Below are 25,127 nucleotides of genomic sequence, written 5' to 3'. Positions count from 1 at the left end.
AGCCTTTTGTGCCTGGCTGCTTTCACGTAGCATGATACCTCCCAGGTTCAGCCATGTCATAGCTTGCATCTGTACTTCATTCTTTTTTACTGCTGAATAGTATTTCATTAGATGGATATACCATGCATTTTTTAGCAGTGATTCTGAGAGCGTGAAGTGAGTTTGAGCTTGCACAGAACTATGTGCTAGAGCTGCAGCTAAGTTCAGAGGTGGGATTTAGTTGTTTACACCATGCTGAGGTGGGATTTCTTCAGTGGCTGATGGAAGGAGCCATGCAGCTGGAAGTGCTGTAGGAATGTAATTTGTGGGCCACAGCTATTGGTAAGACAAATAGGACACAGAAGTTATGAGACACGGGGAGCCTGCATGGAATGACAGCATATGCCCCACAAAAAGGAACTTCAGCCAGAGTGGTGACTATGAATGTGGAAGAAAGAAGAACTATGGAGCTGTTACTAAAGAAGAATCAGCGTGGCATGGTAATTAGCTGGATAGAGTTAAAAAAAAAAAGATTCTTGAGACTTTGGAACCATGAGTGGAAGTAGGATATCCTAGAGGAGGAGCTGATTTGAGAGAAAAACATTTTGTGAGTTTGTTCTCACACTGCTATGAAGAAATACCCAAGACTGAGTAATTTATGAAGGAAAGAGGTTTAATTGACTCTCAGTTCCACATGTCTGGGGAGGCCTCAGAAAACTTACAATCATGGCAGAAGGCAAAGGAAAAGCAGGCACCTTCTTCACAGGGCAGCAGGACAGAGTGAGTGCAAGCAGGGGAAATGCCAGATGCTCATAAAACCAGCAGATCTCATGAGACTCACTCATTATCACGAGAACAGCATGGGGGAAACTGCCTCCATGATTCAGTTACCTCCACCTGGTCCTGCCCTTGACATGTAGGGATTGTGGGGATTAAAATTCAAGGTGAGATTTGGGTGGGGACACAGGCAAACCGTACCAAATATTATGTATTGAGTTTTCAGCAGATTAAGACTGAAATGACAGTGGGGTGGTGAAGGTATTCAGATGGAGAGCCTGGAGGTGTGGACTTGAGAGACCCCAAAACAGATGTGGTAGCTGAAAAATGGATAAAACTCCTTCAGGGAAGAGTAGAGAGGGAGGGAGGATAGAAGGCCAAAAACTGAGCCTTAGGCCAGGCGCGGTGGCTCATGCCTATAATCCCGGCACTTTGGGAGGCTGAGGCAGGCAGATCACCTGAGGTCAGGAGTTCAAGACCAGCCTGGCAAACATGGTGAAACCCTGTCTCTACTAAAAAGGCAAAAAATTCGCCCCACGTAGTGGCACGCAGCTGTAGTCCCAGCTATTCAGGAGGCTGAGGCAGGAGAATCGCTTGAACCCGGGAGGTGGAGGTTGCAGTGAGCTGAGATTGAGCCACTGTACTCCAGCCTGGGTGACAGAGGGAGATTCCCTCTCAAAAACAAAACAAAGCAAAAACTGAACCTTAGAGGGTATCAGATTTGGTAGGACGAAGAGAGGGTGATGTGCATGTGATCAACAATTCTACAATCGATGAAGAGAAATTGTGGTGAGCGATTCAGTATCTTAAGGGTAGCCCTTATTCTGAGCAAACCTGGTGTTCAGGGATGGCTGTCGGCCCTGTGTGGTGGCGTTCCCCATCACGGGGTGTTCACACGCATTCCTGGGGCCACCTGGAAGGAGATCAGATCAGATCTCCTTCTCTAGAAGCAGATCACACAGAGGTTGGAGATATGACCTGCTTGATGCTGGCTACTGGATACCAGGAGGGAGGCTGATGCTGCTAAGAGTGTCAGACTTGAGACACTGAGACTAAGAGTCTCAATGCAGACTTGTGTCATTGAGAGAGAGACAGGCCTGGCAAAGCCAAGCCTCAGCTAGTCCTCACTGCAGTAGTGTTTATGATTTAAATGGCCTGGCAAACTCTCCTTGAATTTGGCTCTGGAAGATCTGCTTCTGTGAGGACAAAGCAGTCACCCTCCCCAGATATGAACACTTGGCATTTGGCATTCTTGACCTCCAAGAACCCAGTTGGGCCGGCCCTGTCTCTGAATTGGGGTAAAGAAGAGGAAGTTCTCACAGTGGCTGGTTTAGACACTGTTCCTTTGATTCTCTGAAATCTCCCACTTTTTCTTAGACGTGGTCATCGTGCACATTTCTACAGTTTGCCAAATGACATCAGTTGCTGATGTTTCAAGAGTGGTTAGAAAGATGGATAAGTAAAATTTGTCGGGAGTGGGGAGCAAAATTAAAATTAATAACAATTAAGAGCTCTTTCCCCACTGGTAGCAAAAAATATCATATTTAGTGGTGCCATAGTCTGTGTGTTAGTCCATTCAGGCCACTATAACAATCTGCCATAGACTGAGTAGCTTATAAACAACAGAAATCCGTTTCACACAGTTCTAGAAGTTGGAAAGCCCAACATCAAGATGCCAGCAGACTCTGTGTCTGGAGAGGGCCCACCTTCTGGTTCATAGACGCAACTTCTCCCCATGTCCTCCCATGGTGGAAGGGAGTAGCTAGCTAGCTCGCTGGGGTCTTTCATAAAGGCACTGATCCCAACCATGAGGGCTCTAATTTCATGACCTAATTACCTCCCAAAGTCCCCACCTCCTGGTACCATTAGCCTGGGGGTTAGGATTTCAATCTTTGAATTTAGGGAGACCCAAACCATCCCTCGTGTACCCCTAGGCTATGCCAAATTCTTAGCTTGAAGAAGGATGTTCCAGTGAGCCAAATGTAAAGTCAGATAAATAGTGATTTCCCTATCACCTCTCCTAGGTGCACGTGTAACTCGAAAGAGAAGGCAAAGGCCGAGGTAACAGGACAACCATCCAGGAGGAGAGACCGCACTCATGTCTGGTGGGCTGGGCAGAGCTGGGTTGATGGCAGCAGTGGGCTGGAGGGACCTAGTGCTCAGAGATGTTCGGGAGACAGTTGTGGTCATTTTGAGAATGTGCTAGACTGAAGGAGAATACCTAGAAGAAGAGAGAAGCATGTTTCGAGGGGCCAGGTGGGAAAATGGGGTTTCAGAGGTCAGATGAAGTCACAGCATTGGAATTGTTCTCCCCCCAGCATCCTGTCCACTGGCTCATATGTCTGAGACATGGAGCACATCTGAAACTTCAGCCAACCTCCACCCTTTATGACTGGCTAGAACTTAGTTCTGAGGCCATTTTGCTTTTCTTCCCCAGGTAACCGAGCCAGACAGAGTAGGAAGAGATGTGAGGTTTCTACTTAACCCTCCTTCCCCATAGATCTAAGAAGCCTCTACTGCCTTCTCTGCTCTGGACTGTCTAGCTATCCACATCCAATCTAGCACAAATAAGGAAGACAAGAAAAAGTAACCAGAGCACCTCTCAATCCCCAACAGTTAAGTTCACCGGTTTTTATAATGTCTTCCCTCTTGCGACAGAAATCTCCCTTTCCAGTCTCATTGGTGACCCTAACTAAGAGTCTGGGAAGATGGAAAGAGACCCAGGAGCAGTGTCACTCTCCCTGCCTAGTGGAGGGGGCTCCACTTCCTCTAAATATTTTCTTGTATATACAGTCTACGTTTGTGGATGTGCTGTGTTTACTTCTTACCTAATTGTTCCATGATTTTACGTGGAGCATGGCTTTTTCCCAGCCTCTCCGTATCTTTGTGTTTCATGTTCTTGATGTTTGTGAAGACACATCTCTGAGAATTTATAGTGAGAGGCATAGAATGGACCAAAGCCAAGCAGAAAGGAATTGTGAGAACTTAAGGGAAAGGGAAAGGTGATCAGGTCAAAGGCAGATGGAGAGTCCGACACCAAAACACCTGTAGAATGAAACATGCAGGGATCTAGAATCCAGACCCGCAGTTGGACAACATAAACTTCAGATTTAGACGAGGAGTGAGAAAGCAAGAACTCAATCATTTTATCAGTTACGTGTCAGAACGACGGATGGGAGACACCAGTTACACAGAGAGCTGAACCTCTCTTGGTCAGCATCATCCTCTTACTTCCTATTAGAGCAGGCAGCCGCGCCTGGGGTTCATCTGGAGCCTACAGTTAGAGGTAGGCTGGGTTCTTGTTAAGGCTATCAAGCCTGTGTGCTAAGGCTGTATTCTTCGCTAGAATGAGAAGTATGGAATTGACAATGAATGTAAATCCTCCAAAGTACTGACCTTCCACATGAAGAGAAGTGGGGGAAAAAAATCTGTTTCTAGCCCTGAGTTACTTACACATCAAGTATAAAAAATGGATTTGCCTACTGTGTCGTAAAGAATAGCAGAAACATTATTGGCAAAGAGCTTTTCAGAAAAACGTACAATGACATGGTTAGGTAAATGTTTGGTACACTTGTCAAAGCAAAGTCAAAACATTAGGTAACTAATCTTAACATAAGCAGAGGGTTAAGATGAGACATAGTTCGCTTCTCAAGTTAGAATCGTGTTATGCAAACACAAAGATTAATGGAATTAGTTTTGTTTGTATTGCAAAAAATGTTTTAATGTTTACCTCTAAACCTATTCAGCCTTTTTAAAAAAAAGTTAAGGCTGACGTTAGCCAGAATTTAGTCTGTAACAGTCTTTCCATTTTAGAACCAGTCTTGAAGTGGTATTGGTATTTAGAAACGTTACAATAAAAGTGCTTTTTATCTTGCTATGAAGAAATAATTTGTTTATATTTTTACATAGATCAGGTAAACATATATGCAAATAAGTATTTCGAATCAGAGTTGCGATATTATCTAGCACCATACTGCATTCAAAGAGCATTTGAAAGGAGAATTTAAGCAGTAAATGAAAGTATAGTAGCTTAAAATAATATATTTTAAAATATAGGAGCCCTGTGATTTTGCTTAATTGAAGAAAGATGCTTTTCTTGGCAGTGTGAACGTTAAAATGTTGAGACCAAAGAAAAATGTCTTCTACTTTTACTTCTAAGTGAAATTTCATTAAACTGTTTTAAAGTTTTGGAAGATGTATGACTTCTATCCCAAATTTTCCATTTATATGAAGAAAGCTAATTAGTTTCTGCCATTTCTCCAAAAAATATTTTGGCCAGTAGAAAAATCCTTCTAATTTCTTGCAACAGGATTTCCCAAATTTGACAGAGACACCTTTTTTGGTTATCTTCTGTTTGTCATAATTAAACATTTTTATTTTTAATATGAATAATATAATGTGGTTCATTTCAGGAGGTATTTATAGCAGAGGAGCAAAAAAAGGAACTTGGCATTGCACGATGGCTGATTTCCTTTAGGCGTCTTCATAACCTCCTGAAGTGCTACTGACACTCTTACACTATAGTCAATGGAGTAGCATTCTTTTGTAATGTTTTGATTTTTTCTTGGGAGCCAATCTGTTGCTAGATTTTTAAGAAGTACAACAATGACATGGACCTAAATACATTATGGAGAACTGGTTCTTCTTATTCAATTTATTGCCTTACTCCTAAGACTGGGATTTTTTTTTTTTTTTAAATCTGATTATTTGGTGGGTCAGTCACAGTAAGATTTCAGAAAATCTTCCTTCAAATTACTGAATGACCTGCAGAGGGTAATGTAAGTTTATGCTACCTTTTATAAAATAAATTTTTGTAATCTTGTAATACTGTGGACTTTGAATACCACCACTGAGGCTTAGTGGACACCCACGGCCTGGGGACATCCCTTGGCAAGTCATGGCTACTCTGGTCTCAGCCATGACAGTAACTCCAAGGTGACTTGGGACCATGCTGTGTACGGGTGTCTGTGGGGTACGGAGGGGGTGACCTGGGACCATGCTGTGTAGGGGTGTCTGGGGAATGGAGGGGGTGACCTGGGACCATGCTGTGTAGGGGTGTCTGGGGGGTACGGAGGGGGTGACCTGGGACCATGCTGTGTAGGGGTGTCTGTGGGGAATGGAGGGGGTGACCTGGGACCATGCTGTGTACGGGTGTCTGTGGGGTACGGAGGGGGTGACTTGGGACCATGCTGTGTACGGGTGTCTGTGGGGTATGGAGGGGGTGACTTGGGACCATGCTGTGTACGGGTGTCTGTGGGGTATGGAGGGGGTGACTCCAAGGTGACTTGGGACCATTCTGTGTTCAGGTGTCTGTGAGTACAGAGAGGGTGACAGATCTGAGACTGGGAAGGTTGGACATTTCCATTCTCCTCACTGTGGGCTTAGGCAAGAAGTTGCAGGTTGCAGTAAGAATCTGTTGTGAACTTTGATGAAGTCACAGATGGTTTTTTATTTTGGGTGGTTCCTTCAGATGGCATGATGACAGGGCCATCTGCCACCCACCAAGGGGCACTGAGGATCTCCTGCCTGCTGGGTTAGGAAGGCCTAAGGACAGTACAGACACCTGCCCCCTCCCCACTGGTGTCCATGGCCTCTGCCCACCTTAGAAAGGACAAAGGCTGACCTGCCACTACAGCTTCTCTTGGGCATGTTTCATTTTCCAAAATTACCTTTCAGAAACTTAGGGCTGTTTTCATTTGCTGATTATGATTCTCTTCCATGGCTTAAATCAGGCTTTCAGAAGGTCTTTGATTTCTTTGGTGGATTTTTTTTTTTTTTTTTTTTGGGATGGAGTCTCACTCTGCACCCAGCCTGGAGTGCAATGGCGCAGTCTCTGCTCACTGCAACCTCTGCCTCCTGGGTTCATGGGATTCTCCTGCCTCCGTCTCCCAAGTAGCTGGGATTACAGGCATGCACCGCCATGCTCGGCTAATTTTTGTATTTTTAGTAGAGTTAGGGTTTCGCCACGTTGGCCAGGCTGGTCTCAAACTCCTGACCTCAGGTGATCGTCCTGCCTCTACTTCCCAAAGTGCTGGGATTACAGGCGTGAGTCACTGCACCCGGCCTTTACTGGATTATTTTAATCCAGTCTTTAGTCTTTCTCTTAGGCTCATTCAAAAGAACTGTGTGGATCAATGGGAAGGAAAATGTCAACTCCCTGGTAAACATTTTAGACTGAGGCAAGGGATGGTGCCACTCAGGAGAACAGCACAATCATTGTGCAGGAGGCGTGGAATGACTGATGCTGAGTTCCCTTGAACTTGGATTCATCTGTGATGTCGTGGGTTCTCCTTGTCTTATGCCCAAAAACCTAGGGTTTGTGGCACAAGAGCCTTTTGTGTCAGGGTTAGTTCCCATCGAATATGGTTTGAGAAAAGCTGCATCGTGGGTACCCGATGGAAGTGGGAGGAAGCTGTGGGCCGCAGCTGGCTCTTCCATGGGCTCCCTTGACTTCCCCTCTTAGGGTCTTATTGGACGCGCTTCTCTACTTGGGAAATGTTTATTGGTCATTCATGGCATGGTAGTTAATGCAATGGAATGCTTATCCCTTTGAGGGTTGGGCCAAGAGCCTGAAGCTCCTTGGGCTCAGCTTTATAGGAAAGAGGGAGAGGAAGAGAAGGGAAGGCCCCATCTCTTGTTCCCAGCGCAGCTTCATGCAGGACCCATGGTGCACAGGACAGACACCATTAAAGAAACTCTGTAATCCTTCCCAAAGATCGCTAGAACAAGCAAGACCATTGCCAACTGTACTGAAGGGCTGGAGAATCTGAAATAGAGTTTCCTTTTATTTATTTATTTATTTATTTAGATGGAGTCTCGCTCTGTTGCCTAGGTTGGAATGCAGTGGCATGATCTTGGCTCACTGCAACCTGTACCTCACGGGTTCAAGCGATTCTCCTGCTTCAGCCTCCTGAGTAGCTGGGACTACAGGCACATATCACCATGCCTGGCTAATTTTTTGTGCTTTTAGTAGAGATAGGGTTTCACCATGTTGGCCAGGATAGTCTCGATCTCCTGACCTCATGATCTGCCTGCCTTGGCCTCCCAAAGTGCTGGGATTACAGGCATGAGCCACCACACCCGGCCAGAGTTTACTTATGTTTATTTATAACATAGCCTTCTTGTGCCTGGAAGAATTTAAATAGAAGGAGATTAAAGGACTTACTTATAGTAAACCTAAGACACAGCTGGAATGGACTTCTAAGATAGTGTTTTTAAAGCAATAGGTTTTTGTTCTTTTAATCCAAGTGAAGTACGTATAAGAAGAGGAATTCATCACCATAAAATAGTTTTAAACAGAGTAATCTCTATCCTTTGTGACTCTAGATAACTAGGGTTAGAAGGAATCTCGTGTAATGCCCGCATCCAGGCCAAGGTATATCTTCAGTACCCAAATAGTAAGAAGTATATTCTTTCCATTTACTAAGTGTATCTGGGTGCGATTTTCAAAATCTCCCTTGAGTCCAAACATAATCTGGTCTTTTTTATTTGTTCAATTTTAAATTTATTATTTATTTATTTACGTTTTAGAGATAGGGTCTCGCTCTGTTGCCCAGGCTGAAGAGTAGTGGCATGATTATAGCTCACTGCAGTCTCAAACTCCTGGGCTCAAGCCATCCTCCTGCCTCAGCCTCCTGAATAGCTGGGACCACAGCCGTTGCTCCTAACCTGGAATTTTTAAAAGATCTCTTCTGATGACATGTGGACCCATGTCTGCAGCTTGTCCTCTTGTGTTAGCAGAGATGACGCCCATTAACTATGGATTGTGCTTTTAGGAACTGGCACGGACCCCCCCAGGGGAACCTGAAGGGCCTCTTGCGGGTTGACCTCTGTAAGAACCCCGTTTTCCTCCTCAGTGAGGCCCCACAGGTGCCCCTTATTTTTTTCCTCTAGGCACGGGGGTTTGGTGTTCCTGCCTCTTCCTGATCCCTCACTCTCTCCAAGACTTGCTAACTCCTCCCCACTGGCTTCCCAGCCAGGAGTGGTCAGGCGGTGACCTGAGCCCCATCCCCTTGGTTTCCACCCCAGATAAGCCCTTGTCCAAGAGCATAAAGACAATGAGTTGGAAACTCTTCTTATGGCCCCAGAGAGCAAGTGTGGCTTTCTAAAGCCAGACACTTAATCCCCTCGCGAGTCAGGCCTGTACACCGATGGTATTCATCTCCATGAAAATTGCGATACATATCATCATACATTTTATATGCCTGTTTTAAAAGATCTCCAGGGAAGACATTTCCACAGCCCCCTGTGGTCATCTTTTAAGGAATTAATTTCATGACTCCAACATGTATGTTTTGGGGGTCCCTGTCTCAAGCAGGTTAGCCCCTTTCTAGCATGGAGGCCCCTAGAGGGAGCTTAGAGGACAGGAGTGTGGCTTCCTGGGGTGCCCAGTGTCTCTTCCTTCAGGCCTAGTTAGTTGGAAAGGGCGTTGAGGGTGAGTGGTGACCAGCTTTGTCCATCACCTGCACTGGAAGAGTCTACAGCTTTTCCTAGCCATGATCATGCGGTCTCAGGATTGGGAGGGACCCTGAACGGGGGTCTTGGCTGCTCAGCCCTTTGGAGGTGGGAAGGCAAGTCGAGGGTTAACAGAGCCAGTGGCTGCAGTCTGTAGGGGTGAATGAGGTTGGGTGGCTGCTGCAGTCTGCAGGGGTTGGTGGGGCTGGGTGGCTGTAGTCTGTGGGGGTGAATGAGGTTGGGTGGCTGCAGTCTGCAGGGGTTAGTGGAGTGAGTGGCTGCAGTCTGCGGGGGTGAGTGGAGCTGGGTGGCTGGAGTCCGCAGGGGTGGGTGGGGCTGGGTGGCTGCAGTCCGCAGGGGTGAGTGGGGCTGGGTGGCTGCAGTCTGCAGGGATGAGTGGGGCTGGGTGGCTGCAGTCTGCAGGGGTGAGTGGGGCTGGGTGGCTGGAGTCTGCAGGGATGAGTGGGGCTGGGTGGCTGGAATCCGCAGGGGTGGGTGGGGCTGGGTGGCTGCAGTCTGCAGAAGTTAGTGCCTACAGTCTTCAAAGGTTAATGGAGGCTGTTTGCCTCTATATGCCTGGCCCCTCTGGAACGAGGGCAGGAGTCCATCCACACGGCCCTCCTCTGAGTGGGAATGGAGCCACCGGGAGGTGCCTGGGCTGCCTTCCCTGGTGCACACAAGGACAAGTTGCAGCTGAAGCCTTACAAGGTCATAAGGAGCCTGTAGCTGCTGAACTGAGGGAAGGAGGGTAGAGAGATTGAATAACTCTTCCTAAAGCAGAATATCCGTCATGTGGGAAAAAAAAAAAATGCCAGCTTAAGAGCGAGGCGGGTCCCTCTGGAGGTTCTTGGCACACTGTGAAGGTTCCCTGAGGATGTCAGCAGCTAAAGCAGCAGCTCCGCCACAGGTGGCCTTCCTGGCAGGCCCCCGTGCAGCCTGACCATGTTGGGCCCAGCAGTGTGCAGCGTGGAGACTCTCAGGAGGGCCTGAGAACTGGGCCCAGCACTGCCCTACCACTGCCACTGCATGCTGCTGTCCCTCCCATCCCAGCCAGCACCTTCAGTCCTTCCTGGGTGGGGACTACCTGGACTGTGAGTGCGCAGGGGTCCGGTCTGTCTGATGCTCACATAGGCTGTGCTGGCTCTAAGTGAGAGGAGGGGCAGGGATGAACCAGGGTGAGAAGGGCCCAGTGCCCTGGCTGAGGCCGCCCCTGCCTGTGGAGTGCAGTTCTCTGAGTTATTGATCATCACTGCAGCTTGTCCATCAGGCAGCTCGGAGCTTCCTGCACATCCTCTTTCTCAGTAGTGTCTGTCTTAGGTTCTCAAGGGCTGGGTTGTGTCTCATGTCCCTTGCATTCACCAACAGGACCTCTCTGTCTGTCTTTCTCCTCCCCTCTGTTTTCCTCTTTCTCCCTCACTCTTTCTGTCTCTTTCTCTGTGTTCCTGAGTATTCTGTCTGTCTGTCTCTGTCTCCTCTATCTCTGTTCTTCTCTGTCTGTCTCTGTCTTATTTGTTTAATAATACAACAGATATTTCCTAAAAGCCTACAATGTACAAAATGCCACCACGTTGGGAGGGTGGGGCAGGGCAAGGGGATGGCTGTTTTGAGGAACTCCCTGTCCAGTGTGACAGATGGATCATTTATTCACTGCTTACTTATTCAGGACACATTTGTCAAGCATCTCCTATGCGCCAGGCACTGCTGGGTATTAAATATAGAACGATAAATATACAATAATAAACCAGAAAAAGTGGCTGGGTGCGGTGGCTCACGCCTGTAATCCTAACGCTTTGGGAGGCTGAGTTGGGTGGATTACCAGGTCGAGAGATCGAGACCATCCTGGCCAACATGGTGAAACCCCGTCTCTACTAAAAATACAAAAATTAGCTGGGCATGGTGGCGTATGACTATAGTCCCAGCTACTCAGGAGGCTGAGGCAGGAGAATTACTTGAACCCAGGAGACGGAGGTTGCAGTGAGCTGAGATCACACCACTGCAGCCTGGCGATAAAGTGAGACTCTGTCTCAAAAATAAATAAATAAAATAATAAATAAATAAATAAAACAGAGAAAGCTCCTGCACACAAAAGCATAGACTGGAGATGGACAGACCAGTCAATGCACAGAGAGAGAAGGACATTCTGTCTATCAACGTGAAAGGAGAGAGCAGGGGTCCATGCTTTGGGGAATGGTGGTCAGGGCTGGGAGGCAGGGAAGGGCTCTCTTGGAAGATCATGTGTAAACCCAGGATTGCAGGACAAGAAGGGACCTGCAGCAGCAAAGACCGAGAGGAAGAGGAAGGGAGCTCCAAGGAAAGGAAACAGCAGGTGCAAGGGTCCTGGGGAGGGAAGGAGCTTGCAGGAGTCATGGCGGCACAGTGTGGACATCCCGTAGCTGGGGTACGTGTCAGCCGGTGCAGCATCAGGGATGGAGCTGTCACCTGTCTTCACCGTTGAGTTAGGAATGGCCTCACCAAGGAGGGGACATATCAAATGAGTTCTGAAGGGTGGCCGTAGCTCAACATGTAGGGAAGGTGGGGAAGGAAGGCAGCCCCTGGCGCCACCGCAGGAAGTCATGAGAAAGCAGGGTGGGTTTAGGGAAGCTGGGTGTGGGCGAATCAGACCTTAGAGTTGGTAGCCGGAGCAGACTAGCAGGAAATAAAGACAGGAATTTGAACTGGGACCATTTATTTTAATGAGGATTTTGTATCCAAAAGGAGACATTAGGCCAGGTGCAGTGGCTCACACCTATAATCCCAGCATTTTGGGAGGCCGAGACGGGCAGATCATGAGGTCAGGTGATTGAGACCATCCTGGCCAACATGGTGAAACCCCATACAAAAAATTAGCTGAGCGTGGTGGTGTGAGCCTGTAATCCCAGCTACTCGGGAGGCTGAGGCAGGGGAATTGCTTGAACCCGGGAGGTGGAGGTTGCAGTGAGTGGATACCGCGCCACCGCACTCCAGCCTGGTGACAGAGCAAGACTCTGTCTAAGATAAGATGATAAGATAAGATACATTAGACTTTATGCTGAGGGCAGTGAGGGGCCATGGAAGGCTTTGAAGAGAGGAGGGTTGAAAATCTACGTTGCAGTAATGCAGGGCCATGCTAGGTCCTTCCTAAAGTGCAAGCCCTTTGTCGCTCCACTTCCGCATATGGAAATTTATCCTAAGGGAAGAGTCACGGGCACAAAGACTTAGGGATAATGAGCTTCCCAGCAGCGCTGCTCAAATATTCCAAAATATTAAAACATGGTGGATGCGTGCAGGAGGATGTTGGGTTGCTGTTAAAATGATGTGGCAAACATTTCTCCATTGATATGAAAACCATATGTGATACGTTACAGTAAAGAGAAACTTTACAGCACGATATGTGTATTACATGATCCCACTTCCTTTAAAATCACACGTGCACATGCGTACACCCGGGGATGTTTCTGAAGTGGTATGTGGCACACCAGCGTTTTAGTAGTGGTGGTCTCTAGGTAGGCGTGATGATGTGAGTTGTATATGTTTTTCTTCTTATCTTTCAAAAAATGAGTAATATTTTTGTGTTAAGAAAAAATACAAAGGAAGAAAAGGAATGTCAGTTTATGGTCACAGGGATATTTAGGGAGAGGAGTTGGAATTCCAGGGTGGTGGCGAAGGATGTGAGGGTTACAGATTCAACATGACGGCCAGGCTTCTGCCCTGGACCACGGGTGAAGGTTCCAGTGGCCTCTGTCCCGGGACAGAGAGCAGCAAAGGAGAGGGAGATTTAAAAAGATGAAGGTTCCATTCTCCGCCGAGTCGATTCTGAGCTACCCGTGGGACACGCAGGGAAAAACGGTTGGCAGGTTGGTCTGGATGGAACAACAGAGGCCAGCTCCAGAGATGAGCCTGGAAATTCACAGATGACGATGGTAGTTGGCACTGTGGGGGATGGATGATGTCACCTGGAGCAGTGTCTGGTGTGAGAGTGGAGCTGAGAACCTCAGCTGAGAAAAGGACCGTGTGACTCACCCTGAAGGGCCAGCAGAGAGGGAGACACCAGCAAAGCCCCGGGGAGGGGCCGGGGAAGCCAGAGCAGGAGGAGTTTCAAGAAGGGAACAGCATAGACTTGACAATGCCTTCTGGAGGGTGCTGGCACGTCTTGGGTGTGGGTTCTGTTTATTTGCATGGGATACGTTGACATATTTCCTGCGGGTGGGAGCCAGGCATGGGAGAGGACAGGAAACTGCTGCGGAGAGCCCCTCTGAACAAGCGGGGTTGGGGGGGATAGGAGGAGGGAATAGCAGAGGAGAGAACAGAGAATAGTGGAGGTCTCCGAGCCCCGGGAATGAAAAGGAGCATTCCATTGCTGTTCTTTTCTCCCAGAAGAACTTGTTGCATTCTTCAGTAGGATGAGAAGGTAGATTTAATGAAATATGTTCATTGTTCTTGTCCCCGGGCAGGTGCAAAAATCCTGCAGTGCCTTCCTTTTTTTTTTTTTTTTTTTTTTCTGTTTTGAGATAGAGTCTCGCTCTATTGCCCAGGCTGAAGTGCAGTGGCGTGATCCCAGCTCACTGCAACTTCCACCTCCTGGGTTCAAGTGATTCTCCTGCCTCAGCCTCCCAAGTAGCTGGATTACAGGCGTGTGCCACCATGCCCAGCTAATTTTTATATTTTTTTACTAGAGGCAAGGTTTTACCACATGGGCCAGGCTGGTCTTGAACTTCTGACCTCAAGTGATTTGCTGGCCTCAGCCTCCCCGAGTGCTGGGATTACAGGCGTAAGCCAGTGTGCCTGGCACCTGAGTGCCTTCTGCAAGGATGTTACAGGAGATGAATACACTAATGATGCCAGAAATGAAGCAAAAGAAACAAAGAAATAAACAGAGCGCATCAACATACAGGGACTTGGAAGAGGTCACCAGATTTGCTGCACATTAAAAGGGTGACAGCTCCGAGTAATCTCGCCTCCAGTCGTCCTGGGGCTGCAGATTCTGTTGCTGTTTGTGCACGTGCTGCCCCTGAAGTCAGACTCCCTGCTTTTTAATCCAGGCTCCCATGGGGCATGATGCTCAGCCCCTCCATGCCTCAGTTGCCCCATCTGTTAAATGGGAATACTAATAGTTACTTTCTCTCAGGTGGCTTGTAAGAATTAGAATTGATCACCTCAACATAGGAAGAGCCTGTCCACTCAGCATATGCTTGGGGAGTAGAAAGCTCCCAGGAAATGCAAGCTGTTAATATCATCAGCGTCATCATCATCATCCTTCTAATGATACCATCAACTCCATTGCTTTCTCAACCTGGGAATGAAGAAGTGCTGGGAAGTGGAGGAACATTACTTTAGCAAAAACCCACGGGGAGCGAGTTAGGCGAACATTTGCTCAGCCTAGAAATTCTTAGTTCACTAGCCCTACAGAAAAAAATATAATGTACAGTTGTGTTTTATTTATTTTTTTGAGACACAGTTTCACTCTGTCACCCAGGCTGGAGTGCAGTGGCACGATCTCGGCTCACTGCCATCTCCGCCTCCCAGGTTCAAGTGATTCTCCTGCCTCAGCCTCCTGAGGAGCTGGGATTACAGGTGCGCCACCACGTCCAGCTAATTTTTGTATTATTAGTAGAGACGAGGTTTCACCATGTTGGCCAGGCTGGTCTCAAACTCCTGACCTCAGGTGATCTACCCACCTCAGCCTCCCAGAGTGCTGGGATTACAGGTATGCACCACCATGCCTGGCTAATTTTTGTATTATTAGTAGAGACGAGGTTTTGCGATGTTGGCCAGGCTGATCTCTTATCTCCTGACCTCAAGTGATCCACCTGCCTCGGCCTCCCAAAGTGTTGGGATTAGAGGCGTGAGCTACCGCACCTGGCCTAATGTGCAGATTTAAAAATAGATGCATTGAGAATAGTTTTCTGGAGCAGAATTTGAAGTTCCTATAAAATTCAAGTTGGACAGTTTGATATGGGATGAGCAGTTGGATCCAGGATTGAGAGGAGGCTGAGGAGTGAGGAAGAGGGAAAATTCCAGAGGGAAAGGATACAAAAGCAGTGGTTATTTCACCTAGCCAGAGAGGCCGACGGAGCCATCTGTCTGAACCTGGGGAAGGAGGAAAGGCAAAGAGTCATGAACCAGGGAAGAGACCCACAGCTTGTTTTGAGAATGTTCCGGAACTCCTTAGCACATGTCCTTCTGGAACTCACCATTCCCGACGTCACTGTTTTCTCTTAAGCTCTGCTGGGGCTTTCCACCAGCAAGTTACAGCCACCAGCAAGTAACAGCAAACCCATCTAGAACTCTGATTGTATGCCTGGCCCTGCTCGGAGCCCTTTTCATCTCAATCCTGATTTAATCCTCATGACAACCTGATGAGGCAGGTACTATTACTGTCCTGATTTTATGGATGGGGTAACTTGGGCGCAGTGATATCAGAGAGCGAGTAAGTGAGGGAGCTTACTGCTCAGGGCCTCACAGAGAGTTGGGGGGGAACCCAGCCTCAAGGGTGACAGCTGGCCCTGAAGCCTGTGCTCTTCACCTTCGTAAAGGTGCCAGATGTCCTTTCGTGGTCATTATGCAATGAAAGTCCCTGACCGCCTATGCTGTGCCTCTTTAAGTGTCTAACAACAGTGCTACTTGGGAAGACAGTGTTTGCTCACAGTGTCTGCGGATTACTCTAGAAACCTTTTCTAAGCCCCTAGCGTATTTCTGGTTTCAGGTCATATGGCTTCTTTCTTCCTTCCATGCATCACAGCTGACTTTAGTGCATACCTGTTATCACTTAGCATCCGCGATCTCACCTGTGTTACTTCCCGGCTTTGCTTAAACCGCCTGCCTTCTCTTCAGAATGCCCTTCGAAGCTGGGTGCAGTGGCTCACACCGGTAATCCCAGCACTTTGGGAGGCTGAGGCAAGTGGATTGCCTGAGCTCAGGAGTTCGAGGCCACCCTGGGCAACATGGTGAAACCCCGTCTCTACTAAAATACAGAAATTAACCGGATGTGGTGGCTTGCACCTGTGATCCCAGCTACTCAGGAAGCTGAGGCAGGAGAATCACTTGAACCTGGGAGGCAGAGGTTGCAGTGAGCTGAGATTGCACCACTGCACCCCAGCCTGGGTGACAGAGCGAGAGTCTGTCTAAAATAATAAGAAGAATGTCCTTCCAGTTCTTTCAAGGTATTCTTTAAACCTCATCCTCAAATTCCTCTTTTCTTTAAAGCCTCATGTCACTCCAGTCCATAGTAATAATCTTTTTAATTCCTATGGTATTTATCATTTGGGCCTTTAATTTTATAATTCATTAAATGTTCATTCATTCACCTGCCTCACCTTTGTCTAGCAACTCCTTCTTGTCACTAGATGGTAGGAAGATGAAGGAGACCCACCTGCAGAGAACTCACAACCGAGTAAGGGAAGGAGATGAACAATCATCATGGTGTGATGCGTGCTTTCTCATAAGAGTGCGTTGAGGGCTTTGCCAGCCTAAGGGAGAGAATGATCAGCTCTCTTCAGAGAAGTTAGAAATATTTCGAACAGAGAATTTGCACACTTGCCTGGCTCTTAAGAATGAGGAGGGGCTTGTCAAGTGAAAGATGGAGGTAGGGCGGTGGGGAAGAACATTCAGGGTCAAGAGAACAGCAGTGGTGGAGATGTGGGGGCCCAAAGCACCGTGGCGGGATGCAGCTTTCGTAATGATTCACTCATGTCTACAACCGTAACATCTTTATACCATTCTTTCCAGTCAGGTAACCAATTCCTTGACATTCAGCCAAGTGCCCTTTACATAGTTGACACTGAATTTGAACCCTGACATTGTTCCCAGGGGTGACGGTTTCCTGAACAGGGGATAAGTGGACTCACGTGAGTGGCTGTGACTGGTTTTGTTTTTGTGTTTGCCTAGACCAAGGATGCCCTCTTCACGATTCTCCATGACCTCCGACCCCAGGACCGTTTCAGTATCATTGGATTTTCCAACCGGATCAAAGTATGGAAGGACCACTTGATATCAGTCACTCCAGACAGCATCAGGGATGGCAAAGTGTACATTCACCATATGTCACCTACTGGAGGTAAAGATGACACCTTCTTTTCACATTGGCTTGGCTTTGACATAGTAAGTTTTCTTTTTTTTTTTTGGCTGAGAGACAAAGATTTGAAAGCTGGGGTTGATGGCAGGAAAGGAGACTGCGGGTGAGAGCTTTCTCAGCAGCCTAGGTTGCTCCGAATACCAAATCCGTGCTCTCAGTCTCCAAGTGAGGCTGGTGAAGTTCTGGGGGAAAATAACCTGATAGGTGTTTGGAGGCTTTCCTGGTTCATCTCATGGATCCTGTTACAAAAAGTCTTGCTGATACAAAAACAATACTGTTTTTGTAAAGGTTTGGGGGTGGAGAATTAAAGCCACACAGACCAGCCAGTGGTTCATGCACAGGGGCAGGTGGAACTGCTTTGCAAAACCAGGAGCCCTGTTGGTAGACCTGCAGCAGAGTGAGTGAAACCTGTATCCGGGTGGCCTGGGAGGGTTGCGGAGGTAAAATGTGATGGGGAGGATGTGGGCTCTCAGCCACTGCACACTTGTCTTGGGTGGTGCCCAGGTAAGGGTGCAGAATGTTAAGAGAGGAAAGACCATAAAGAATTCTGAGAAGAGTGGACAATCAGAGCAGCGTGTTACCCAGCTGTCCTAGATGTTAAGTTCTCCCAACTCAGGACCTGCGCCGTGCTCTTGCTGTTCTCTGTATAAACAGTGCAGTGGACACAGAAGAGGTGCTCAGTATTGGAGCATTTAGAACAACTGGACCTACTCCCTCCCTGCCCCCTGCCTTACAGGCTCTGTATAGAGACACCACCTCCTGGTTAATTCCACTTCAGTTATCTGGAAACCTACAAAACACTCTTCAGTCTTTTCCCATCTGGAATTTTCCATCTTTAATGTATTCATGGTTTCCCAATCCAAGACAAAGCCCTCATTTCCCAAATGAACTTAATTTGGAACTTGATCTTGCTGGGCTGGTACTTTCATTTACACTGGGATTTCCTACTAGCCTCCAAAACAGTATAATCTCGGAACTGTTTTGATGTTTGATGAGAGAAATAGAAGATTGGATTTAATATGATAGTGATAATCTACGGCAGGAAATCCAAATCCACAACACCGTAAAATTCTTGAAGGAACAGATTTCTCTTCATGTTAACATAGCTCCCACCTCCATGCATGGTTCCTGACACAGAGGGCATGCTCAATGGATATTTGTAGATTGGATGTATTTTAATGGTCCTGCTTACTAGAAGAATGATGTGTGTGTGCTGGTAGAGTGGGGTCCATGGAGTAATAAACAGCTTTAGAAAATAGCTGGGCCGGGCGGGGTGGCTCACGCTTGTAATCCCAGCACTTTGGGAGGCCACGGCAGGTGAATCACCTGAGGTCAGGAGTTCAAAACCAGCCTGGCCAGCATGGCGAAACCCCGTCTCTACTAAAAATACAAAAAGTTAGCCAGGTGTGGTGGCAAGTGCCTGTAATCCCAGCTACTTGGGAGGCTAAGGCAGGAGAATTGCTTGAATCTGGGAGGCAGAGGTTGCAGTGAGCCGAGATCACATCACTCCAGCCTGGGCGACAGCAAGGCTCTGTCTCAAAATAAAAAGAAAAAAAAAAAAAGAAAGAAAATGGCTGATGTATGTTAGCGTCTTTTGGACTCCAAGCCTTAGAAACCCCATGGATTTCCTTTATTTTTCTTGACACCGCCTTGCCCTAGCCTCTGCAGGTGAACAGTAAATCAGCCTGCTTCTCTCTAAGATGTGTAGCGTCAGGACTGAGAGCATGGATTTGGAAGCCAGGCTGCCTGGGTTTGAATCCAGCTCCACCTTCTCTGTGCCTCAGTTTCCTCATCTGTAGAATGAAGATAACAATGGAGTCGTTATCAGGATGGAGTGAGCTAAAGCATTTCAAGTGGTTAGAATGGTCCTGGCACATAGAAGGTCCTCTTTAAGCATCGATGTGGCCATTATTTTCGGGTAACCCCTCTCACTGGTGCTTGTGAGTCCTTTGATGACAGCTCCTCTCTGTGTTCAGTGGGCAGGAGGCGTCCCCCTTAACATGGGCTTGATGCCAATCCCTGCAGGGCCTCTGGTGGCTGTGTGCCATCGGGAAAGCTAATCCATCCCTCTGCCTGGGCTCTCCTTGGCTTTAAAGTGGAGTGAGAGATTTGGCACCATTGCTGAATACAGACACGAAAAAAAAACAAATGCCAGTTCATCCTTGCCCACACATCCAGGGGCACTAAGAAATTAGACTGGGCCTTAAGAAAGGCAAATTAGGCCAGGCACAGTGGCTCATGCCTGTAATCCTAGCACTTTGGGAGGCCAAGACGGGCGGATTGCCTGAGCTCGGGAGCTTGAGACCAGCCTGGGCAACACGGTGAAACCCCATCTCTACTGAAATACAAAAAACTAGCTGGGCGTGGTGGCTTGCACCTGTAGTCTCAGCTACTGGGAAGGCTGAGGCAGGAGAATTGCATGAATCTGGGAGGCAGAGGTTGCAGTGAGCCGAGATCGCGCCACTGCACTCCAGCCCGGGTGACAAAGTGAGATTCCATTTCAAAAGCAAACAAACAAAAGAAAGGCAAATTAGTGATTCCAATAAAATGTTAAATAACTTTCCTTCCATTTGGACTCTGCATCTTAGCAAGAATTACGAACATCTGGTCATGGACATAGCCTTATCTACTTTTTTAGCTAGAAAATCTGGAGGATGTAAAGCCATGGGGGAGATGATCTGGTTCTCCCAGATGTGGTACATTTTAATTTTAAATTTTAATTTTTGTGGGTCCAGAGTAGGTATATGTATTTATGGGGTATATGAGGTATTTTGATACAGGCATACATTGTGTGATAATTACATCAGATAAATGAAATATCTGTCACCTCAAGCATTTGTCCTTTGTGTTACAAACAATCCAATTATACTCTTAGTTATTTTTAAATGTATCTTGAAATTATTATTGAATATAATCACCCTGTTGCACTATCAAATGCTAGATCTTCTTCATTCTTTCTAACTACTTTTTGTACCCATTAACTATCCTTCTGCCCCACCCTCTACTACCCTTCCCAGCCTCTGGGAACCATTGTTCTCCTCTTTATCTCCGTGAGTTCAATTGTTTTAATTTTTAGTTCCCGCAAATAAGCAAGAACATGGGAAGTTGGTCTTTCTGTGCCTCGCTTAATTCACTTAATATAATGAGCTCCAGTTCCATCCATCGTGTTGCAAATGACAGGATCTCATTCTTTTTTATGGCTGAATAGTGCCCCATGGTATATATGTACCACAAATGTGGTAAAATTTGCAGGTAGAGAAAAGTGCCTCCAGTCAGGATGATGGATGGTGGTGATGGTCATCAAACTCTTAAGTTTACCACAGATCATGAATTGGACACTTAGAATGGGTGATCTTTTGGTATATAGATTTTATCTTAAGCCATTTAAAAAAAAGAAAAAAAAACAAAGGAAATAGGTGTTCACACTACAGTAAAGTCTCTGCTTTACTTGGTAATGGTGGGATGCTGGTAGCTTAGTTCAGTGGAATTCTTAGCTAACCCAGAAACCTCACTGTAGCTGGGATTTCAACCTCAACCACCCAACCACCTGTCTCTCCATCCACCAAACAAATACTTGTTCAGCTCCTATCAAAGACACAGGCCCCAACTTTATTTATTTATTCATTTTGCTCCCAAACTTAAATTGTGTGATTTATTTTAATCATAATGTAGTAAATTTAAGAATACATGGGGCCAGGTGCCGTGGCCCATGCCGGTAATCCCAGCACTTTGGAGGCCAAGGTGGGCAGATCACAAAGTCAGATCAAGACCAGCCTGGCCAACATGGTGAAACCCCGTCTGTACTAAAAAAATAGAAAAATTAGCTGGGCATGGTGGCAGGTGCCTGTAATCCCAGCTACCCAGGAGGCTGAGGCAGGAGAATTGTTTGCTTTAACCGGGGAGGCAGAGGTTGCAGTGAGCCAAGATCACGCCACTGCACTCCAGCTCGGGCAAGAGAGCAAGACTATGTCTTAAAAAAAAAAAAAAAGAAAAAAAAAATACATCGGTGGCTGGGCATGGTGGCTCACACCTGTAGTCCCAGCACTTTGGGAGGTTGAGGTGGGAGAATTGCTTGAGCCCAGGAGTTTTAGACCAGCCTAGGCAACATATTGAGACCCTGTCTCTAAAAAGAAAGAAGGAAAAGAACACATGGGAACATTCTTTTTTAAGGAAGCAGTAACCTGTAGTGTAACATACATGCAGAGAAATGCACATGTAGTAAGTGTACAACCTGATATGTTTTCATAAACTGAACAGAGCCCGGACCCAGATCAAGAAACAGAACATTTAGAACTCATGTTCTCACCCTATGTTTTCCATGGAAGTGTCTATTCTAAGACATTTGAGGAGTAAAGAAAATCATCCAAAGAAAAGCAGGAGAGTAAAACCTCCTGCTGTCCACAGATACCTGCTAATGTCATTGGTGTTTATTCTTCCACCGTTTCTCAGAGTTGAGATTTGTTTTCTATTTTGTAGGGGTTTTCTAAGCCACATATTCCTGATAAAGTGTTTCTTCCCTGTCATCCCCAACTTCATTTTATTTATAAATTTATTTATTTTATTTTTATTTTTTCTGTTGAGACAGCATCTCACTTTGTTGCCCAGGCTGGAGTGCAATGGCACAATCTTGTCTCACTGCAACTTCTGCCTTCTGGGTTCAAGTGATTTTCTGACCTTAGCCACCCGAGTAGCTGGGATTACAGGCATGTGCCACCATGCCTGGCTAATTTTTGTATTTTTGGTAGAGACAGGGTTTTGCCATGTTGGCCAGGCTGGTCTCGAACTCCTGACCTCAGGTGATCTGCCCCTCTTGGCCTTCCAGAGTTCTGGGATTACAGGCATGAGACACCGTGCCTGGCCAGCCCTCAACTTTAATCAGAGCTGTTGCTGACAAGGGCCTCTGAAGGAAAAAGGGTGGCTAAGAGAAATATTTCATGCCCCCTTCCTCTGTGGGGTTCTGACAAGCTGAGGTGATCTGAAGGGACAGGAAGCCAGGAAAGGAGGGACGATGAAGGCAACAAATTCATTCTTTCATCAGCTCCACCCAGCCCTGGACAACGCTGGAAGGCATCTGAGATGTCAGCAGCTACCCTCCTCTTCATTCCGTGCCCCTCCTCCCCTCTGCAGCTGTTTCTCCCTGCTCATTTCTGCTGTCCTGTATGCTCAACACTTTCCTGCTCTTTTCTTTTCTTTTTTTTTTTTTTTTTGAGATGGAGTCTCGCTCTGCCGCCCAGGCTGGAGTGCAGTGGCCGGATCTCAGCTCGCTGCAAGCTCCGCCTCCCGGGTTCACGCCATTCTCCTGCCTCAGCCTCCCGAGTAGCTGGGACTACAGGCGCCCGCCACCTCGCCCGGCTAGTTTTTTGTATTTTTTTAGTAGAGACGGGGTTTCATCGTGTTAGCCAGGAAGGTCTCGATCTCCTGACCTCGTGATCCGCCCGTCTCGGCCTCCCAAAGTGCTGGAATTACAGGCTTGAGCCACCGCGCCCGGCCCTTCCTGCTCTTTTCAAAACCATTCTCAGAAAAGGGCACAGAAGTCACTGAAGCTCAGGTAGTGGAGACTGTTAAACTAAGGTGTCGCCACACGCCTTCTGGAGAAGGTTTGTTACGACGGGGTAGTCCCCGGTCACTTATATGCATCTAGTAAACGATTTGCATTTAGCAAGTTTCTGGATGGCCCCCTGACATCTCACTCCTATGAGCACTTGGGTGGTTGAGCGTGAACTGCAGCTATGAAAGTGCATTCAGGCTGGGCGCGGTGGCTCACGCCTGTAGTCCCAGCACTTTGGGAGGCCAAGGTGGGCAGATCACTTGAGGTCAGGAGTTTGAGACCAACCTGGCCAACATGGTCAATCCCGTCTCTACTAAAAATACAAAAATTAGCCAGATGTGGTGGTATGTGCCTGTAATCCCAGCTACTTGGGAGGCTGAGGTGGGAGAATTGCTTGAACCTGGAAGGTGGGGTTGCAATGAGTGGAGATCGCGCCATTGCACTCCAGCCTGGGTGACAGAGCGAGACTCCGTCTCAAAAAAAAGGAAAGTGCATTCAGGGTGGGGAGGTGAGTGTAGAGGCTTGAGCTGTCCCGTGTTGGTGTCCTGCAGGCACAGACATCAATGGGGCCCTGCAGAGGGCCATCAGGCTCCTCAACAAGTACGTGGCCCACAATGACATTGGAGACCGGAGCGTGTCCCTCATCATTTTCCTGACGGATGGGAAGCCCACAGTCGGGGAGACGCACACCCTCAAGATCCTCAACAACACCCGAGAGGCCGCCCGAGGCCAAGTCTGCATCTTCACCATTGGCATCGGCAACGATGTGGACTTCAGGCTGCTGGAGAAACTGTCGCTGGAGAACTGCGGCCTCACACGGCGTGTGCACGAGGAGGAGGATGCAGGCTCGCAGCTCATCGGGTCTGTGGTCTGTCTGCGTAGGCATGCGAGGCTGGTCGAGGGGCTGAGGGGTGGCTGCGGTGGGAACTCAGAGAGGACTGTGTTGCTGCACCCCAGACTTGCATCCGCTGACAGCGATCACAGCTCATTGCAATGGGAGGTATCACAATGTGTTTTGAAGCCCGGCAGATCAGAGTTCAAATTCGGATCCTCCTTTGTGACTTTAGGCAAGATTTTTTTTTTTTCTTGTGATGGAGTTTCACTCTTGTTGCCCAGGCTGGAGTGCAATGGTGTGATCTCAGCTCACTGCAACCTCCACCTCCCGGGTTCAAGCGATTCTCCTGCCTCAGCCTCCCGAGTAGCTGGGATTACAGGCATGTGCCACCATGCCAGGCTAATTTTGTATTTTTAGTAGAGATGAGGTTTCTTTCTCCCTGTTGGTCAGGCTGGTCTCAAACTCCTGACCTCAGGTGATCTGCCCGCCTCAGTCTCCCAAAGTGCTGGGATTACGGGCGTGAGCCACTGCACCCAGCCCTAAGCAAGATTTTAAGACAGGCTGTACCTCCGTTTTCTCATCTGTAAAATGAGGATTATGGTTGGTTGCAGAATTTAATGAGAAAATCGCTATATAAAAACACCATGTAAAGCATTGGCACAGTGGCCATCCCATATTAAGTATTTAATGAGCTCTCGTGGATCATTGACATCCTGATACTTCAAAGCACTTTCTAGTCAGTGTACTTTTATCCTACCCTGTGAGTAGTAGAGTACTGTTATCTCCATTTTGAGTACTAGTTAAAAGATACTTTTATTTAGAAGCAAAACCACCAGATAAAACTGGTAAATAATCAGATTATTTTGAGGTGGAGAATAAATGAGATCTTTTAAATGAGAGGTTGGAGAAAACTTAGATCTTTTAAAACAGAAATAGCTTCCCTCGGATATTATGTTGCCACACACAGTCTGCCACGTTGCTGTTGACTGAGCAAAATGCCAACTCCCAGTTCAGCGTGAGGCCCTTGAATCTGCACCGTGGCATATGTGGTATCTACTTAAAAGCAAAGGGGAGGTTTGGGTAGAAATACGGGTGTTTAATAGCCATAATCAAAGGACACTTATTAATGATAAATGGAAGTAGAGGTCCCTAAGGTGTGCAGTAAAGACAGGTCCTCGGTTTGGGATTCGCCACCATTTCCTCCCATGCTTAATGAAAGATGTAAATGAAAACACAGATTTGCTTCCCATATTTTAAAAATTATTCAAAGCTAGAGTCAAAGGGGAGAATCTGATGCACTGGATGATAGAATTGAGATTCAATAAGGCATTCAGAAGCAAAAGCAATTATGCTGCAACAAGTCAGCTGCACTGCCATCCCACTGAAACTGTGATCAATACCCTGCATTTATGAGAACTTATGATACACCAGGAATTTCTATGTGCATTATCCCGGATGATCCTCACAGAAATCCTAGGAGATAG

At 47.2% G+C, this 25,127-nt stretch overlaps 1 protein-coding gene across 2 annotated transcripts in view; it reads left to right on the top strand.

Annotated features, from left to right (window-relative positions):
• The window catches only part of ITIH5 (inter-alpha-trypsin inhibitor heavy chain family member 5), a 100,520-nt gene that overhangs the window by 60,870 nt on the left and 14,523 nt on the right, over positions 1–25,127 (top strand). For both annotated transcript variants that reach the window (XM_025397285.1, XM_025397286.1), the window contains 2 exons: positions 17,074–17,242; positions 23,360–23,669. In XM_025397285.1, coding sequence (XP_025253070.1) covers positions 17,074–17,242; positions 23,360–23,669 — 479 coding nt within the window. The remainder of the gene's footprint in view (positions 1–17,073; positions 17,243–23,359; positions 23,670–25,127) is intronic.

The sequence above is a fragment of the Theropithecus gelada genome, chromosome 9, assembly GCF_003255815.1.
Source record: "Theropithecus gelada isolate Dixy chromosome 9, Tgel_1.0, whole genome shotgun sequence".
NCBI classification, from domain to species: domain Eukaryota; kingdom Metazoa; phylum Chordata; class Mammalia; order Primates; family Cercopithecidae; genus Theropithecus; species Theropithecus gelada.
Note: the sequence above shows the minus strand (reverse complement) of the source record. Positions and strands in the feature narration are given on the sequence as shown.